The sequence below is a fragment of the Homalodisca vitripennis genome, chromosome 5, assembly GCF_021130785.1.
Source record: "Homalodisca vitripennis isolate AUS2020 chromosome 5, UT_GWSS_2.1, whole genome shotgun sequence".
NCBI lineage: Eukaryota > Metazoa > Arthropoda > Insecta > Hemiptera > Cicadellidae > Homalodisca > Homalodisca vitripennis.
Window position 1 is genome coordinate 143,127,625 of NC_060211.1, and position 21,291 is coordinate 143,148,915.

General features: G+C 32.0%; 1 protein-coding gene across 1 annotated transcript in view; it reads left to right on the plus strand.

Moving 5' to 3' along the window:
- The window catches only part of LOC124362954 (TAR DNA-binding protein 43), a 41,622-nt gene that overhangs the window by 2,078 nt on the left and 18,253 nt on the right, over window positions 1-21,291 (plus strand). The window contains exons 2-4 of the mRNA XM_046817860.1: window positions 2,672-2,841; window positions 7,109-7,249; window positions 9,075-15,257. Coding sequence (XP_046673816.1) covers window positions 2,672-2,841; window positions 7,109-7,249; window positions 9,075-9,968 — 1,205 coding nt within the window. The 3' untranslated portion in view covers window positions 9,969-15,257. The remainder of the gene's footprint in view (window positions 1-2,671; window positions 2,842-7,108; window positions 7,250-9,074; window positions 15,258-21,291) is intronic.

Genomic DNA, 21,291 nt, shown 5'->3' on the forward strand with positions numbered 1-21,291 from the left:
CTGAAATTCAACAGCAAATCCTGCAAATAGTATTATTGAGAGATTTGGGCTAGCAGTACAGCAGGTTTAAAAATTGAATGCTTGCTAAGAAGCACTTTTCAAATATTTAAAAAAATATATGTTTCTGCGGCAGCACTTGGCCTTAAATCAATATAACCAATAATGTAAGTAATTTACAGTTTGCCCAAATGCAAGAGAGAAGAAAATTACTACTTAAGTAAGCTGAAAACCACTTATTAAATTAAATTAGAAGAGGGACTTTTAAAAATCCAATAAGATTTATAAACTTTTTACTGTAATTGTTATTATTGTCTATAATCTGATAGAAATAAATTACCTAATTTAAAGAATCCTTATCTATATTTCTATGTAAATTTATATATATATATATATATATACATATTGTAAATTAACATTATTAAAGTAAACTTTAGAACGCAAGTGAATTATCGAAGACGTCTTATTATAATTTATAGAAAACCACAAAGTAGAAATTTGTTATGTTTATTTAAGGTATTTTTGCCCCATATGCGCGAGGGGCGTACAATTAGTAAATATGGGCATGTCTTTCACCACATAGTACCCAGTTCAAAACCAACTCAATGTTCCTCCTCCTCTGGAACATACTTTTCCTGCGTGAATATCTACCATCACGGATTGTATAGAATAAACCACTTCCATTGAATTAGTAAGTGAGGTGGAATTCTGTCTAATTCCACAATTTGAACAAAATAATCTAGCCCTGTGTAACCGGAAGGAAACATTACCCGTGGGACAGAATTTAGCTGCCAGTCTCAAAATCAGTTGAAAAATTATATTGAAAGCAATATTAGAAAATCATGAGAATTTGAAATTGTTGAAATTAATTCTAAATAAAAGAAATGAAATAAGTTATGTTGTTTATCAACAATGAAAAAAAGGAACTGCTTCATCCGCTATTTAAGAATTTAATTGGCTGAACTTAAGTGAAATCATCCCTCGCGCGACTAGAAAAATTTCATTTCTGTCTGTGTGCCCGCATTATATCTCGAAAACAAACTGACTATAGACTTGAAATTTTACATGATGCTTCATTTCTATATGGGCAACACTTAGTTTCATGATGGTACTCATGGGATTTGGCTGGGCATTAGTGAATATTTGGTACTTTGGGATTATACCGACCACACCAGTATGAAGAACACAAAAATAGAAATTTATAGAAACAAACATGATAGAACGAAAAAACAACTCTTCAATTACAAAATTACAAACTTACAAGCATTTCCAGGTATTGTGATCGGTATTGTTGTCGCTGTTATCTTATCTTTCTCGAGAATCCTGATTACGGCAGGCCGCGCGGCATCACGTGATATGCACGGTACATCATTGCCTTTCCATTACAATTCAATTTATATTTCTGATTAGCCCCTCTAGAATTTGATATTTTACTGATAGGTACTATCTCGAGGGATGTTTTTCTTTCGTCGACATCAGCGCGGGGCAGCACCGAAGGTGCTGTCGAAGCCCGCGCTGATGGCCGGAGGCACTCGCATTTTGGGTGGCGGAATGTGATCAAGAATAAAAACAAGTTTTGAGTGTTTTTTTTAATAAAAAGTTTAGTTTGGTAAATGTTTGTTTTTGTTGAATTTTTGTGTTTGGAGAAATGTAGAGGTAAAACACGGAAGTACAACAAAGCGATGCACCAGCTGAACGGGCGGCGAGACTCTGCAATCACGTTATCTACTAGACGCTCGACTTTGACCTCTGTCTGAGGATGGGGAGGTGTTTGCGATAAGACAATTCCTGTTTTATATTGACGAAATATTGTTCTACGCTAATCTAGTAATCAGTAGAAACGAAATGTGAAATAACGATTCATGTCTGGGTGTGGTCGGTATAATCCCAAAGTACCGAATATTTTTATGTTAAAGCTTAGCATACCCCTAACAGTTTTCACATACCCCTAGTTTCTGATTACTATCATGATACTAACCATGATAGTAATCAGAAAATTGTTGAATAAATAAATATGTAAACAAACTGAGTACAATTATATGAGATTTTAATATGTGACATATATATTCATGCAGTAGAAAAAATAAAATTGGGTGTGGAAAGTCAATGTTCAAAGACAGTGACAGGTTTGATTTCAGTTAATTCTAGCATTTTAGTACTCTCCCTAAGTTACCAGAAATTTTATTGTTTTAAAACTAATATGAAATCTAAGTTAATGAACAAAAATATTAATGTATCTTGTGGCAAGATATCATGAGAAATATTTTATCTGTAGACTTACATTTTGCATGAAACTTCATTTGTATATAAACATGAATCAGTTCTATGATGGTGTATTTGCAAACGAGGGAATTTGGCTGAGTGTCATTGAAGCCTAACACTATTTGTGATCAATCTGGAAAACACCTCGAGAACAAAATGATTTAGATTTGAAATTTTTATACAACCAGTAAAGCCAGTTACGCAACACATGGTATAGCTTACTTCTACATTATTTTAATATCATTCGTGTATACCTTAAAGACCTTTTCTTATTTTTCTTATTAAATTTTTTTTATTATTTGTTTTATTATGCTGTTGGTAAGGTTTACTTAAAACTATAGTAATATCATTAGGCTATGTATTTATACATTACTTTCTCTCAATCTCAATTAATTAATGTTTTTTCGTTTAGAAAATAAGAGGAAGTCTGATGATCATTTGGAGAATTCGACAGCAAAAACAAAGAGAATGGAAACCAAGTTGAAATGTTCGGATCTGATTATATTGGGACTGCCGTGGAAAACTTCAGAGCAACAGTTAAGAGAGTATTTTGAATCTTTTGGAGAAGTTTTGATGGCTCAAGTAAGTTATTTTGGAAACCAAGATGGTGTTATCATTTGATGTAGTTCACCCAATATATATATATATATATATATATATATATATACCCAGAAGGAAACCTGGAAACCTGTGTTTTTTTTATATATTATATATATATATATATATATATATATATATATATATATACATACATAAAACATACTGTAGTTTGCAATTGTGTTAATGTGAATTGTATGTAAATAGTTTTGGAACATAATAAACATCACTATGCTAAGTGTCTAATGAGCTGAGAATCATAGGATCATGAAATCATAGGAGCTGAAAAGACCAATTTCGAGTATAGCATAAGCAAACCATTAATAACATAGCCTGCCAGACCATATAGCATCAGGGTTGTAGACCTATTTCAGACCTCATACCGTAAGTAGGCCTATAGTATATCAGACAATAGCATAGCATAACAAACCTTTGCTTAATATTTTTAATGCATACATCCAGTTCTCCTGTTGTTTATAAAAAATAATTATTAAATGTCACATCTGAAGTTGTTTTTAATAGAAAGAAATTCATATTTGTGTTCAAATACAGAAAGATAGTATACAATAATTGTTATCCACTTCACGCTTGCTGAAATGTGGAATTATGAATTATACAAATGTTAATGATTATTTTAATTCTTTTTAGTGTTCTGTGAGTTCATAAGTGCTTTTTAGTTTATAAATGTGCAAGACTGATTTATACGTAAAAAAATAATTTATTATAACTATGTGAGTTCCCTTTTTGTACATTTTTGAATTATTAAGGTTTAACTTTGTAAAATTGTATACAATTTTTAAATAAACTATTTTAATATTTTGTTTAATTTTGAGGAGTGCAATTTAGTTTATAAATACCTAAGTCTGAAACACATTTTAAAAAAAAACTTACGTGTTGTTTATGTGAGTTGTATATTGTGATTCATATTTATGAATGAAATAATTTACAATACTTCTTTAAAAAAGTCCACAAAAATATGTTTTATAAAGTTATTTCCATGATAAATTTGTTTATTGGTTTAGAAATATGTTGTGTATTAAACCTATCAGGTTTGCAAAAATGAATTAAAAGATTATGGGAAGCATTTTTAAGAGATAGCCTCAATATATTGGTAAATTTGAGATTTGAGGACGTTTTTACAAAAACCACCAAACACAGCTCTGACAAAACTTTAGAATAGAAGTATACATAGACTAATATTTCTACACAATTTTTAAGTAGTTTTAATTTATTGCAAATGAGCTCAAATTATAGAAAAGTAATAAATAGTAACCTAAACCACCATCAGAAAGCATTGCATAGCATTTCTTTCCACATGGAAAAAAAGGAAGCTAACAATGCGATCTAATTCTGGAAAAAAAACCAGGTTACTGAGCAATCCTCAGCAGGGCATTAAATCATAAAACAGCCTTCAACTACTACAAACAAAGATCAAACCCATGCCCTTGTTACAAAAACACAGAACAGGAAAAAATCTCCACTATTTACTGCTCAGTTACCCAGAGAAGGGGAATCAGGAGTTTTTCACAAAAAATATTGACAGGCTTACTGAAAAGCCAGGAGTTTTAACCAGCAGACATAACTCGAAGATGAGTAATCACCACTTGAATGAGGGAGTCAGTGAAACCATGTCCCAAAAAATTGAACAAAACTACTACTGAGGAAGCCAGCCAAATTGTCTAAAAAACTGATAAAAATCACGTTGGCTAACAATTAAATGGCAATTTGGATCAAAATGATTCATCTTTACAGTTTGATACATCCATCCATTCTCCACTTCAAAAGCCAATTCTAACAGAAACCCAACATTTTTATATATAAACCATTCGAGGAGAACCTCGTCCAGAACTTTCCTAAATTCAAATCTGACCCAGACAAAATCTGCCACGAAAATATAGATAGGCTTGGCAAAAAAGTTAAAGATAGTCAGATTCTTCTTGTACCCCATAACAACTACAAAATCCCCAAGCTGCCTAACTTTTTTTCATCTAAATGTGTACAGAATTGGAAATAAGATAGATAGACTTAATTATTTACTTTTAGCATCAAATCCACATTTTGCGATGCTCACAGATCATGGGCTACATGCAGATACAATTTTGACCGTGAAACTAATCAGTTATGACCTTGTAGCTGCATTTGATATAAAGGATCTTTAACAAGGAAGGAGTGACCACATTTAAATCCAGTTTGATTGACAATACAACCAAAGAAATTTTAGCAAATGAACACAGTGTAGACTGTTTTTTTCAAGTGGCAGCACTTAAAGTTCAAGTTCATAAGAACCAAGGCTTTATATAGTTAGTTGGTCTGTACAGGCCTCCAAGCGCTTCTTTAGCCAAAGGACTTCAAGCATTAAATGACTTACTAGAATTTCTACCAACTGAATTCTATTTTATTCAGTTTATACAACAGCTCAATTTGCATTGTTGGAGACTTCAACATTGACTGCTTGAATGGGACATGGCAAAAAGAAAGGGAAAACAACAAACTCAATGAATTAATTTTGTCTTATAACATTCAGAGAACGTCCCTGCCACCAACAATAATTACAAAGAATTCAATCTCATCAATATACCTCTTTTGCTCTAACATGCCCTTAGACCATATTACAGTTGAGATCATGAATACTGGAATTTTGGATCATATAGGTTAATGCTGCAAAATAAAAATTCCCTCCGAACTTAAGGCCATACCAACATCGACTCACCGCAGCTTCAACAAGCGAAATAAAACAGCTTAAGGATGTATTGGAAATACAAACATGGGACAGAGTGAGGGATGCAACAGATGTAGAAGAGACCTGTTCTCAGGTTATAAATACTGTTACGATAGTGATCTAAATAATTTGCCAGAAAAATGTTTCGAGGTCCGAGTAACGATCAGAAGAAATATTTTGATTCAGAGGCGATTGCCTTTAAAAGTGTTGGGTTAGATGCCCAGCAAAAGTACATTCTGAGCGGTAAGGAAAAATATAGACTTGCAGCTAATATAAGTAAGAAGACATATGACTAAAAATTAATAAGCATCCGTAAAAACTTTAATGCAAAACTAATATCTGAAGCATTGAACAAAAGTAAAGCAGTTTGGAGAATCATAAACAGTGAAAGAGCTCCAAAAACTTGTTCTTTCATCCCTCCCTTCCCTAAACATCAATAGAAACATTTTGATTGTACATATTAATGATTACTTTTCTACCATTGCAGAGAAGGCTTTACAGAATAATGGACTGTATCCTAGATCAACTCAAATATACTGTCAAATAATACTCCTTGGAGAGTAGGTAGTAATATCGAAAATCTCACACCTACAACTTATGAAATACATAGCATTTCAACCTCATTGAAACCTACACTGTCTTCAGGTATTGACAACATTCCATCACGGCTGATAAAATATTACAAAGAAGAACTTTCTTATTCCCTGACACAATTATTCAAGAGATCTATGGCATCTGAAGGCATTTGTCCCTCTTGTTTAAAGATCGCAAAAGTGTATCCATTTAACAAACAAAACTCCAAAGAGGTAGTACAAAACTATCGGCCCATCTCCTTACTATCCACTGTTTCTAAGATGTTTGAAAGGGTAGTTTTTATACACTCATTGAGCACTTACCACAAAATAATTTACTAGTCAAAAGGCAACATGGCTTCTTATCAGGCAGATCTATAAATATAGCACTTGCTGATCTTTTAGAGTTCATTGAAAACCTTTATAAACGTTTTGAAATGGCTCCTATTTTTGCGTAAATATGTAACAATTTTAAATGGGGAAACTCATTTTCCACCCATTATTGAATCAGTAGTAAAAAAATGTAATGTTCCAAAACATGAATTATTATTTTCTGCATTAAATACTAGTAGTTAAGAAAATGGATTACGACATTTTTCAATTGAATACTCTCTTGTATCAATGAATGCTGTAACTGGAGACAGAAATGCACAATTATTTTTGTAATTGAATTTTCATATAAGAAATTGTAAAATTAAAGCTTTTAGAAGGATTTTTTTACTGTTTCATATGAAAACAGGAATGTCTTACCTTTGTAGAAAAGGAAGAAAATAGGACAAACTTCCAAAAGAGCTTCAAATATTCTAATTAAATATTTTTATGTTATTTTTATTATTATATGTTATGTAATTGTACAATAGTTTTACTGACTCCTCCCTGAAAAGGTCAATGATTTAGGTTGGGCAGAGTATGCTGTATGTGTTTTACTTCTTAAAAATAAGACTTGTCATGATATCTACAGGTAAAAAAGGACCCAAAAACAGGGCAGTCCAAGGGGTTTGGTTTCATCAGGTTTGCAAGCCATGAGGCACAGATAAGAGTGATGGCTCAAAGACACATGATTGATGGCAGATGGTGTGATGTCAAAGTTCCCAACTCCAAGGTGAGCAAATATTACTTACACACAGTACTGTTTCAGATCTTATGAAGGACCCGACCGGGCGCATTGGAAATCGTGTTATCTATCATCTTGTGCGATAAGTCATAATAGAGAGATCCTAGAGATCTGTACTATCTCGAGGAATGTTTTTCTTTCGTTCCCATCAGTGTGGGGCAGCACCAAAGATGCCGCCTTAGTCCACGCTGATGACCGAAGGCATTACTGTCAAGTTGTTCAACTACTCATCCCTTTTACGAGTTAAAAAGTTTTTTCGGACTTTCCACGTGAAAGGAACTTAGTAACTGAATGGGCTGACAGTAATGCCTTCAGCCATCAGCACTGGGCAGCACCAAAGGTGCGAAAGAAAGAAAGACAGATCGTACAGATTTATAACATATAAAAACTCTAGAGAGTTTAATCGTGAATACTGAAGAGAGGTAATAATATCACAAGATAAAATGTTAGATAAGATCGAGTATTAACGAGTCGTACAGACTGGTTGCTGCAGGGAATATTGTACACATTCTACAATATTCACAGTAAATTTGGCCAACTATAACAATCCCAGTGTGTTCTGAATGGATGGCCTCCAAACATTACAGAACCAACAACAATACTGTGTACTCAGTTACAGGTTTGTTTTGGTTGTTCATCTTTTAATCAGTTGGGCCTTCTGTGAGTTATGAACAAAGCAGTAGATACATGAAATTTGTTTGTTTTTGACATCTGTTAAGTATAATTTTACACACATTATAAAATGTTTTGGAAACTGTTCATTCAAACATGAAGTTTGCAAAAGAGCGTAACATAATATGATCTAAACAGAAAACCCACACAATTTTTACAAAATAGTTTTTAAAAGTTCTGCATTGTTATCAGGTATACAACATAATAAAAAACTTGTTTTCACGATAACAAGTAACATCACATTTTTGACTTGCTCAAAGTGGTATTTTGCTTAAAAAGTTCTTAAATTGCACATTTTGTTACTGTATCAACTTTTTCACACTGATTTGGCTTAAAGTTATTTCGGCATTCTAAAGTGTCTATGTAAAACGATAGACATTCTGGATATCATATTTTAAATATATTTTCTTTGCTGTTTATTTTTGGCATATAAATTTTATAACATAATTGCCAACAAATAAAGCTGTGTACTGTTTGCATTTACAATGAATTAGGAGAGAATACAGTATGACTTGGATTGTTGTGAGGATTGTCTGCTAGTGCTGTGAAAGAAAGTTGTAAAGTTGTAACTAGCCGAACTTAACCCATAAAGTCTGATAGTTTCATATTTAAACTTAACTTATACTTGACTCTCAGCTTATCCTAATCTTCAAAAATTCAGGACTATTTTCTGTGTAAACAATTTTCAGTAGAAAATGGGTGCAAAATAAATACTTTCTACATTCAGTTACTTATTGCTATTAATAGTCAATTTTTGTTAGTTTTACATCAAAACTGTTTATATAATTTCAATAAAACAAATATTTGTTATTGTTTTGGTTTTGTAAGGTTTACTCATTCTTATAGACTATATAATTACGTCAACAACACAAATAATTGTTATTTTGCTTTTGTGTGGTTTCTTCTTAAAAGTCATGTCACAGTGAATTACATGACTTAGGAAATTATTTTCCTATGACGATAAAAAGCAAAGTTATGAATGTTTATGTGAAACACATTACAAATACTGTAATGTCTTCTAACAGGTAAACAAAAATGAAGTTCGGTAAACAAATTCGGGATAGTAAACTGTGACTCCTATATTCCTCAAATCTTATTGAATGTTTGTGCAATGTGACTTGAGTGTTGCGTCTTTCAGGAGGGCTATGTCCAACAAGTACCCTGCAAAGTGTTTGTTGGTCGCTGTACTGAAGAGATCACTGCAGAGGACTTGCGAGAGTACTTCTCCAAGTACGGTGAGGTGACGGATGTGTTCATCCCCAAGCCTTTCCGAGCCTTTGCGTTTGTCACCTTCCTGGACCCAGACATCGCACAGGCTCTGTGTGGCGAGGATCATATCATCAAGGGCGTGTCAGTGCACGTCTCTGAAGCGGCCCCCAAGAGCGACATGAATGGACGGGCGTTTAACCAAGGAATGGGCGGCGGGGGCATTGGGCCACGACCAGGTCCCGGACCCAGGGAACAGAAGAATTACGGCGGACAATACGGAGGTGGGTCGGGCGGGGGGCACATGTACCATCCGCAACATCAGGGGGGGGCTCATGGAGTATGGAACCAACCTCCGGGCAATCGGGGCAACCTAGACATGCCCAACTTACAGGCTCTGGGAATAACAGGTCAAGGCACAGGGGGGCAAGGCGGTGGCCAGAATATGCAGAACCCCTTAGGTATGGGCACCCTGAACCTGAGTGCTTTACCGATGAACCCGGCATTAGTGGCTGCAGCCCTGAACCAAGCCGGGTGGGGCCTGATCAGCAACTTGCAGGGGGGCCCGGGGCCTCAACAGGGCCCGCAAGGGGATGGAAATGCTCCTCAGTTCTCCAACCAGGGGGGCCCGGGGTTTGGGGGCGGGCCCCAACAGGGTGGGGGAACGGGTGGGGCAGGGTTTCTCAACTGGATGAACCAAGGGGGTGGGGGTGGTGACCAAGCTGGACCGCCGGGAGCTGGAGGCTCCAACGGTCCCTCCCAGCAGGGTAGTTGGTCTCAGAATCCAAGAGATATGAAATCTGATCAGAAATTCCTCAATTATAACTGAGAAGTCTGTGAGTATTGTGGGAGTGAGTGTGTTATTGTACGTTTGTTGGTTATCCTAAACCTATAATATTACTTTATTCAATCTGATTTTGTTCTCCGATATATGTGAACTCGTTGACAAATATATAATATGGTATTATTTAGCGAATGGGAGAGGATGGGATGGTCTACGGATAACCGTGGTGAGTGTCCTAGTTAACGTGTAGTACCTATAGTGTGTGTGTGTCGCTCTGAAATTGTATGTATGATGTGTGAACAGTTAGTTTATCAGCGAGTGTGCTCGTAATGTTTTGTTGTTTTATTTTAATAATAATGTTATGTTCCCAGTGAATTTTGCAGTACAAAGTACTTTGTAAGCTTTAGTGATGGTGTATGTTTTTCAGTTGTGGCTGGTTTTTACATTGTAACTGAGCAAATGGATGGAGAATCTGGTGGGAATATATAAAGCGAGTTTATAAAAAAAGATTAAAAAATAAAAATAAAGCTGAATATTATCGATTGGGGGTATTGAAACGTGCTAATCAAAGTTATTTGTACAGTTCTAGAGATATTTTTTGTTGTTTACTGTGAAGTTTAATTATTTTAACTCCTTTCGAGAGTCTAAGTTGAATTATCTTACGAAGACACATTGTACATACAGTTTAAGATTACAGTGTTCATATTATTTTCTGTGTTTCAATGTAACTCGTTTCCTAGGAAGTAGTTAAAATACTTTATTTTATTTAAAACAAAAAGTTGTCATAGCATTAGAAATACCAGATATGCCTTTAGTCCTAGAAACGGCAATCGTTTTCCCAAGGAAAAGGTCAATTTTGGTTTTCTTGTAGAGGGTTATTATACACACAATAGTTTGTTTTATATTTTTTTGCATTTATAAACAATACCAATTATAATATTGCTCAAAATAATTATTTTATTGCTTATTGTTTCAAAATGGATTTTCCCACTTCACAAGTTTTAAAAAACAGCCATAAAAACTGATTTATGTCTAAAATGAAAAGTAAAAAGATTGTTGTATAATGTTCAAGATTTACAATTTTAGAACTTCCCTTTTATAAAAACAATTTGATTATTGAAATACGTCATAAGATCTATTATTCTATGTCGATTTGGAGCAACATCACTGTTACATTTTCAAAACATCGCTACTCATAACAAAGTTCACTATTCATAGAATCTCAAAACTACACAGATGTTTTTCTTTCATTTTTTCAAATAGTGAGAATACCCAACTGAGTTGCAAGATAATGTATTGATGGAGATAAGTAGTATCTTCAAAATTCATTGGACAAGTGAAGAAATGCAGCTTAGAAACCAAAAATGACATGTGATGTCAGCCAAGAAAATTTTTTAGTATTATTTAGCAAGTATTGCGCTGCACAGTATTCTTCTATACAAGTGTATTTGTTAATGGTTGAAAAAAGTAAGCAATAAAACCATAAAAATTCATGATTAATAAGATGTTTCTTAAATACAATATTCATACAATAAATATACAGTGCAATGAATTTTCAAACAAAATACCAAAGAAGGAACAAATTGAACTTCATAAAATATAGTATTTGATGATTCCAAGCATTGGATTAGTAATAAGCAACTAGAACACAAAGCGAAGGTTAGTGCAGTATATATTAAACGAATTTAGAGCAAAGTCAACAACCTCAGATACTGCAAATTGTCATAAGACCTCTAACAATAGTTAGAAAAAGGTGTTCAGTAATATTTTCGTATAAAAGTTCATAATGTTTTGTTTCCACTGGTATAGGGAATTTGTCAAGATTGAAGTTAGAAATAAATGTCAGACTTTGAGTTGAGGATGTTTTATTACTCCTTTGATTATGCCAATTTGCTAGTCAATCATTTGTAATATCTTATTGATTGCCATTTCTAGGATTAAACAATTGATTTCATTCAATTAATTATTAATATTGGTAATGGCTTTAATAATTTGGTCCAATATTAAAATTTTGAAAATTTGTCAAAAGCATGCATTATTATCGTTTCAAATGATACAACAACACAAGGTAGAAAGCATAAAATTATATTATTTTCATTGACTCATGGTTATTCAGTAACTGATTCATACATCTTGAGTGTGAATTGTAACGATGAACCTTTTTAATGCCAGCATCTGTCATTATAAACTGTAAGATAAGTCAAAAAGCTAATTTATGTTTTTTTAAATCACTAATGGAACATTTTTGTAAAAAAGTAAAATCTTTTTAGTGATATGTACTAAAAGTATTCATTAAGAGTTAAACTAATGAATTTTTTTTAACCACCCATATTATTGGTTTCTACTTCCTCAACTGTTCCATTGTTATAATGAACTTATTTTTGTATATAGACTAGTACAGCCAAGATGAACAAAGTCCTCATCAGGGACCTTGTTCCTTGTTCAGGGGGGTTCCTTTTATGCCTGAAGTAAAGATAACTTCAGGCATAAAATTTTCCTTAGAGGTCGAAATAGTCCTTACTATTGGCCTTGAATGTGATCAAAGTAGTCCATACACACAGATTAGGTATTAAAAAAATGCTCTGACACAAGAGTTATTTTTAACCGAGAATTGTAGCAATTAAGTCTGTTGTCACTGCATACTAGAACTCATAATCCCAACTTACTCTTATAAACTTTGTCATTTTGCTTAAATCCTGGTAATCTATAAATCTTTTAGGAGAATAAAATTACTTCATTTTAATTAAAATAAATTACTATTGATTAATCAATTAAAAGAAGTATACAAGGTATAGATGTTTGTAAAACAAAACACTTTGTTCAGAATTTCTTATGTAATCTCCGACTTATTACCTAATCATAATGAATAATCATGAGTCTGTTTTGTTTACTGAATATAGTTTTCCATTTGAGCACTTATCGTACAGTCATTGAAAAAGGTTGCACATGTTTCAAAAATTTAAGTTTAATAAGTATAAAAATAAAAACAAAGCTTGTTTTACCATTTGTTGCAATAAATAGTCTTTTTAAATCCTAATCTGTTTCGATTTGACCATTGTTAGTAGCCCTGGACATCTCAAGTCGATAGTTAACTTCGCCGGCCCATGTGCGCTGGATCATTTCAAACATTACTGGAGCATACTTGACAGCAGTAGCTCATTGTTGAAAATTTCCATGTTCTGAATTTGAATCTGAACACAATGGTTTTTCTAGAAGTCACCAGAAATTTTTATCATTTGGTTAAGTCGAGTTTCTCTGATGGTAAGGTACAATCTTGTCAATTTATCGTAAGAGCAAACTGACAAAAGGCTGAAATGTAATTTTCCAGTGGAATTTTATCAATTTGTGAAAGAGGATACTGCTCTAATTTGTCCAATTTAACATTTTCTTTGATGTTTGGAAATTTCACTGTACTGTAATTTATGATTACATTTTCTTGTTTGATGAGATCCCACAATTCTACAGTTAGGTATGTCTCATATGAAAAGGTTTTGTCCATAAATAACACATGTTTTAAATAACTCATCTCCATGAATATTATTGAGGTTTTCAACTGGAAATGAAGTATGTATAGGACAGTCGGAAGATTTAATGATTTCATTCAACAATACATATAGTATATTTAGATTTTTAGTAAGTTTTAGTTTTAGGTGTAATGTACAAAGAATTGTGGCCTGTGCATACTAAATTATCATCATTGGTTTTTGCCTATCCAGTCACATTACCAGTTTCTGACTGCTTAAAGACCACTTTATTTTGTTAGCAGAGGTTAGATCCTGCAGCACAGAGCTCTCTGTAACTGCAATGCATTTTCTATAGGTTAAATTAGAATTGTTTAATTCACTGTACTTCTTTGGTAGTTATGATTTCTTAAACGTGTCCAACCTTCTTCAATGATCGTAGATAATCTATTACTCTATTGCCAATCCTTTATTATTTAGTTAATTTTATCTCTAAATAAAAGGTTTTTAAACAACATTGCCCATATACCATGGAAACCACAATTTTAAATAAAAAAAATCCTGTTTCATATGGTATCTTACAAAGTTTATGAAACATTCACCATACATGAGAAACAATTTATGTTTTATGAAATATATTTTTTACAAAGTTTTATAGGTTTTTACATGCCTTATGGTTAGTAGAGTACTTTTTTTTTAAATATTTTAGTTGATCAACTTGAAATTTGTTTTATTCAAGCTGTTATCAGTGTCTCAACTCAGACAAGGTACTGTTCCAAGAGAAATTAATTAGCTACTAACTCTATAGCTGACCCTAGTTTTTACCCAATTGTTCTCTAGTGTATACCCCAAATAAATACAACGAATACCTTAGAAGATCTGGATCTGGTTCTATTAATATTTTTCGGCAACTGTATATTTTCACAACTTGTGTAATATTAGTACTTTGTAGAGGAATTGTGCTGTTATGAAATATATAAAAAAAAACCAAATAAATAGAAAATTAGATTTTCAGACTGTCAGATCTTGCTCTAATCCAGATCCATTTACAGTACTGGACAAACATACCTAAACCTGGCTCCAGTTAAGGAATTATACATTTTTAATTTAAAATGTAGTATAATTTGGTTGTTAAGTTTCAGATAACAGCGTTGAAAATCTTTCTGTGAATGTAGTATTATTTATTAATACTTTCCAATATTTTGACTATCCGTCTTATTCTGTTCGAAAAGATCCTCACTCAGAGGACTAAGGCCTATGAGAACAAGCAGATTGAGAAAAAGACTAAGAAGATCAATGTCTCCTTATTTTATTTATTACAAAAATAAATAAAAGGCCCTGTTACAGATTAACAGAGTTTATTACTTTCATCCACTTTCTATTACTCAAGGCATTTCCATGGCATAAAATCAAAGAGATTGCAAATTAGGTTAAAATCCCCTCTCCCCCCCAAAGAAAATAAAACAAATAAAATGGTACAATAATTTATATGAGTATTTTGTGAACACATAATAATATGTTTGTTAGCATAACACAGATTTAAATTTATGTGTGGACCAATAATTGCCGTTTTCAATTGGGTCAGTTTTTTTTTTTTTTAAAGAAAGCTTATTTAGCAGTTATGACAATATGCTATCCAGTTCAAGATTTGAAAAGATAATTTGCCTACAGTAAAGCTTGAAGGAAATCTTGATTCTCCACAAAACTAAATTGTAGAAATTCATGGTAAATGCATCTTTTAGCTGTTAAAACTTATTACAAGATTCCTGTAAGTGGGTAAAAGGTACACACGAGGCGTGGTTGCGAGCGTGTCTGTCTCCTCCAGTGATGTGTGATCGTGATGATGTGAGAAGAGAAGATGGAGCGAAATAAGGTGAGCGAATGAGTTGGAATATTGTTTCAAGTGTTTGAATGTTTATTTATTGCTTGTATTGCTAACTGTTTGGATGAGGGTGGGAGTTGATAACAGAATGTTTTTTTTTCTATTTTAAATAGTTCTACACAAACATTTTTATCAAAGGTTTACAAAATATTTACACACCACTATTGCAAAAATACATTTTAGAATAAATCATTCTATAGTACTAAAAACTAAGATACAAGTGTGTTAATTTTTATTCTGTGTTTCCTCATTGTGTTTGTTTTGAAACTATGTGCATAATATACAGGGTGTGTCCTGCTTACGGGGCCAGCTTAGTAACTTTTATATGAAAAAGACCTTGGGGTTGATCAGTAGGAAAATAAAGGGAATATTTTGTAAAGACCAAATTAAATTACTGTGTTGTAAAACTAGCAACAAAAATTATTTTTCCTCTTTAATTTTTTTTTCTCATAACATTTCAATTGAGCAGAAAAGGTTTTTTACTCTTTAGCATTTCCCCTTGGCTCAAACGTACTCCAAAACCTCTTTAACATTTGTATTTGTTCATGCCAATTTAGTATTCGTAAGACTACTGATTACGAAAATCGGTTTTGGCCTGTCGATCACTACTTGTCTCTAAAGTACTCAGTATAATTATCATCAGTTTACATTTATTCTATAGAAAACCTTATCAATTTTGGTAGGGATTTGTGCAACTATAAGATACCTAGGGTATTTGTATAGAAATGGATTTGGCTCTGGTGATTCATCCCCATTGGGTTTGATTAGTTTCAACAATGAATTTGAACTTGTCTTTTACTATTAGAATAGTCATACAAACTTTCTATGATCTGGTAAGATAATAATCATGATAATACACATATGGAGATATGTTTTTATGAACACAGTGCAGTATACATTTTTTATAAAGTGCTAGTTTTAATCTATCAAAAAAGTAGAGGTTTATTCTGAATTCATATTCGGCTATCATTGTGTTACTTTTTCTATACATTTGTTTGTAATTTTTCTGTGGTACACAAAAACTAGTGTTGAAATGTCATCAGTTTAAAATTATTCTTGACCTAAAGCATATTTCAGGAATTATGTTTCATTGTATAGCTTTAGGTAGTGCAATAGGTTTTTAGTTAGGTTAATTAAATAAAGAAATCATAGTCACAGCTTTTGTATGTTTCTTGAAGACTGGGGAAGAGACTTGAGTAAGATTTTTGATTCTTGAGGAATATTAGTATTTAAAGTAGTAATTTGGGGATGATTTATAATTTCAAAATAATATTTTTACAGTATGTATAATATATCAGCAAAGGACGAGTTAATATATTTTGATATACAGGTATAAACCATGTAATAATATCCTTAAGCCACATTTTGTGTAAAAAAACATTGTTTTAAGTCATATTTCTTTAACAAATAAGTCATTCCAATAAGTCGTAATTCATATAAAAACTGTAAAGAATACATCCTTATCTTCAACCATTTGTCCTTGGGACTTGTTACAAAATTGCCCGCAGTAATTAGCCCACTTAAATGGTATATAATTCGTTGATAAGTGATAACATTTTTTATAACATAATTTTTCCTATCTTCAAGAAAGATTTCTTAAAGGGCTTTGGTTATATAATTTGTAAAAACCAGTTGAAACAAAAATTGAAAGGACCACCTCAAATCAACCTTATTAAATTGTGACGATTCTTTGTCTTTAAGATTGACAAAATTTAAGACTTTTCATTAATATGTTTGTGATAATGTTTATCCTTAAGTTTTATTTATTTTCATGTTTATTATTGAATAGATATCACATTAAATTATAGCTGTCCATATTATTATGATAGTATTTGGAGAATCATTTTTAACAATAAATTAACAATCAAAGGGACTAACAAAAGACTTTGTCGATGGAGTTTTCCCACATTTTTAACTTTGCGTAAGAAACCTAGGTGACGTAACAAAAATAAGAACTATAACTTAATGGTTACGTTAATTTTTAACAGGTTTTTTTCCCATATTTATTCATAGATAGTTGTATGATAGTGGTAATATATTGTAATTATTTGAGAAACTGATATTAGTTTATACGTTTGTAATCATTGTTAATAGTTTACTCTATTTATTAAACTTTAAATAACTTGTTATGTTAAAAAACTTCTAAAAATGGGAAAAATACTCTGTGCTGGGGGGTCTTAGTATGTAACTAAACTCGGTGCTCGGGTGTCAGCGCAAATCAAGGAAGTCGGAGGTTAAAGGGTCAACTGAAACAATGAAATCCTAACTTTAGAAAATGGTCAAAGAATTGCTGTTTGTTAAAGTTATATGCCTCTGCAGATCACAAAACATTTCAGTTACCATTTGTGATAGCAAAGAACTGTCATCAATGGTTCAGTGTTTCCCTGTTTAGTCATTCACAGGGTGGAAAGAAAACGATTACTTGATATTTTAAATTTTGTTACTTTTTTCAGTGGTATTGAAATTAGCATTAGTTTGAGTTTCAAAATGTTTATGTATGAATGGTATAACAAAAATATATATTTTGTACTTAATGCAAATACTATAAACTTATTATTTTGAGTAGAATTTGTATTTATTATGTGAAAACATTTTATGCTCATTTTTACAATGTTTAAAATTCCAATGTAATTATCAGTTTTTAAATACAATTAATTTGTTATAGTTTCAGTATAAAAATTGACTAGTAACTCTTACCCAGTATTTTTGCATTAAAAAATGTAATGTTATTTTTACATTTTAGTTAATAGCACAATTTTCCTGTACAGGATTGAGAGAAGTGCCTGTCTACAAATGTCAGTTGTACAAGTAAAACTACCTTTTGAACCAATCTCTACATACGGTCGTCATTAACTCAGTGGAAAAGGCAGGATGACCTGGAGATCATGGTTTAAGATATTGTAGTGCATCAAACTTTTGTTAAATAGGAAATAAATCTGTCATTTTTATTTTATTTGCTTATTCTCTCCACTTAACCCTAGAAGTGGCACAGTGTTTTAGGTTAACTCTTGCTGTATTACAACAATGTATTTCCAGCTACAGCCAATGTTCCAAATGTTACATATTATACAAAAGTTTTACTCATAAAAGACAAGATACTCACAAAAACACTTTGTGATTCTTTTTACATTAACTGTATTATATTTTTAGAATCCTTCAAAGAGTATGTATAAAAATAAAATTTTACCTCCAAATTCTGTTTTAGAACTTAGAAGTTATAGTGTATAAAGAAACAAATCCGTTACAAAAATTCTATTCAGAATTGTGTGCTGAGTTCTGAAATATAAATTTACATGAATAAGACATATTTTCATTACTGTTTTGTGTTATTTATTTTGTGTTAATTTCAAAGTTAAGTTTTATACTATTTATGTAATGTAAATAAATTTTTTTAACTATGATTTCATTCTTGCAAAATTCACTGAAATCAATCTCAAAATACTTTAATCAAAAAATAATAAAACAACATTGTGCAATAAATACAGTGATATATGTGTCAACTGATGTACCAACTAACTGACATATAAACACTATAGGAAACTTAAAATGAAAGAGAATCTTACGAATCATGATTTGAGAAGCTTTATTCTTCCTCTTTTTTACAATGTACAACCTAACCTTTTGTAACTTCTTTCTAACCTAATGCCTACATGTGTAGCATGTGCCACTTCTAGGATTAATAAATTGACCAGTTTGTACAATTCATAATTTTTTTTATTATTAAAATATATTGTACAAATCATAATTTTATTTTATTAAAATATATTCTATACATCTAAAAAATGAAAAACTCCAAATAACCATCAGGATCGCGTTCCAAAATTGTAAATAATTGCATCCAAGCAGTTTTATTTATTTATTTATTTTATTTTATGTTTAGAAAAAATTATGAATGTAATGTAATAAAATATAATAAGTCTAAGATTGACACTTTGTTGTGATACCAAGCAAACTTAAATTAAAATTGTCCTAATCTGAATTCAACATCAAACTGCAGAAGTAAAATGTCAAAAAATAAAACATGATGCCCTGTAAAATTCTAACAAGAAATTTTTTCTAAGTTGTTCAAGGAAAAATAATTGAAGTTAAAATGTATAGAGCAACAAGAAAATAGGAGCCAAATGTTCCCTCCTAATCATTTGAAGTGCTTACAAGTGATGAAATACAATGCCAAATAACGCCTGTAGTGAGAAAATTCACAGTAAGATAACAAAAATAACATTTTTTTTATGTGTTTATAGTCATGGGCTTGACGTTGAATAGAATACAAAGTAAAGTACATATGATCAGTTGCCTTTGTTTATCCAGGATGCTGAGCTAATCAAGTCTTAAAGTGCAATAGTGTGGAAAGGGAAAATCTTCAACAGGATAATGTATTGGTGCTATTGTATAGGACAGAATGATGTACGAAAAACAAAAAGGTCATAAGGAAATTAGCTTTGTCACAACTTTAGCACACCAACATTGTTTTAGTTAATCTCCCAAAGTCTCATGTGATTTTTGTTTAGGGAGAGGGTTTTTTGTTTGTGTTAACAAAGAAATAAAAAGTCCAGCATCCATTTTGAAGGAACTTGTGAGGCATATGTGAATGTTATAGTGATAAAAGCTAGTAAAGCAAAGAGACTTGTACATACACCGCAATCTTTATTTGAACTTTAGTGGGACAAATAAATAAAAAGTGGATTTCTGGATTCATAGTTAAAGCAGTCATTGCAAGAAAAGGAACAATACCTCAGTCAAGCGACATGCAACCTTCCCCACCAGACAAGTCTTCATCAGAAAATTTCTTAGTCGTCATACTTGACCAGCAGAGAATTCAACAAAACCTCTTAGTATATTTAATTTGAATATTCAGTCACTAAGAGATAAGTTAGACTTATTATATTTATTTTAAGTAATAATAAATGTAATATTTCATAATGAACACTGGTTATAAGAGAAAGAATCTTTATTGTAAACTCCACATGATCATATAATGGTATAATGGCAAATAATTACTATGAAAAAAGTAAATACCATAGGATAAGAAAGTGGTATATGATAAAGTCAAAAGTCCTACAACATGGAATATTTCCTCACAAATAAACTTTATATATAACAGTTTTGAGCCAGAAGTTGTACGATTTGAAAAACTACCTACACGTTTTTTTTGGAATCGCTGTGGTTTTTATATGGGAACCTTTATTTTTCGCTAATTCGTGGTCAAAGCTATGATACTTTAACTTGTTTTGGCCCAATGTGGAGCCAACCAGAGTTGATACATGTTTGGTTAATGAAGATAATAACATTGCCAAGGATGAATTAATTTGATTGTCATGTAATAGATCCTCGTATATATCAGACAATGCATGGTTTTTTGTTTTGTACCTGTGTAGAGCTGCACCATGGCATCAGAATGAGTCATCTTCCGGTTCTTCAAAGTTAGAATAGGTTTCAGTATTCTCTGTTACAGTTAATTACCAAAGAATAACTTGCTGAAACTATTTGTTGGTCAACACATGATTCTATTATTGGTCTGAAGCCAATTAGTTACATTTACCAAATTGACAATTATCAACCTCTTGTGGGTCTCCTACATTGTTAATGTATTGTACGCATTATTCTTAAAGCCTAACGTGTGAAGTGATAATAAATGAGCACTGCAAAACAGATCTGGATGATCCGGAGAACCAGATAAGGTTGTACTGTATCATGATCTCAATTATTTTCACTAACGTAAAAAAACCAATAAATGTTAAATCAGGCCTGTGTTGTAACCTATATGAAAATATTAAATCACTTAGAAATTACGAAAAGTCTAAGTGTATGCTTTTATGAATAAAGCAAAATCTTATTTGTCAAGCAAACAGCAGTATTCTAACTTGCCGAAATACCTCTTCAAATCAAGTAGGCATAATTTATTTAAAATAAATGAGAGAAGTAAAAGAAACCTCAAAACATCTGCTGTTGTCAATAAATGCTCCCAAGCTTGTCTGTCCTCTGTTACCACTGAAGAACAACCTGCTGATATAATTTCTGCATTGGC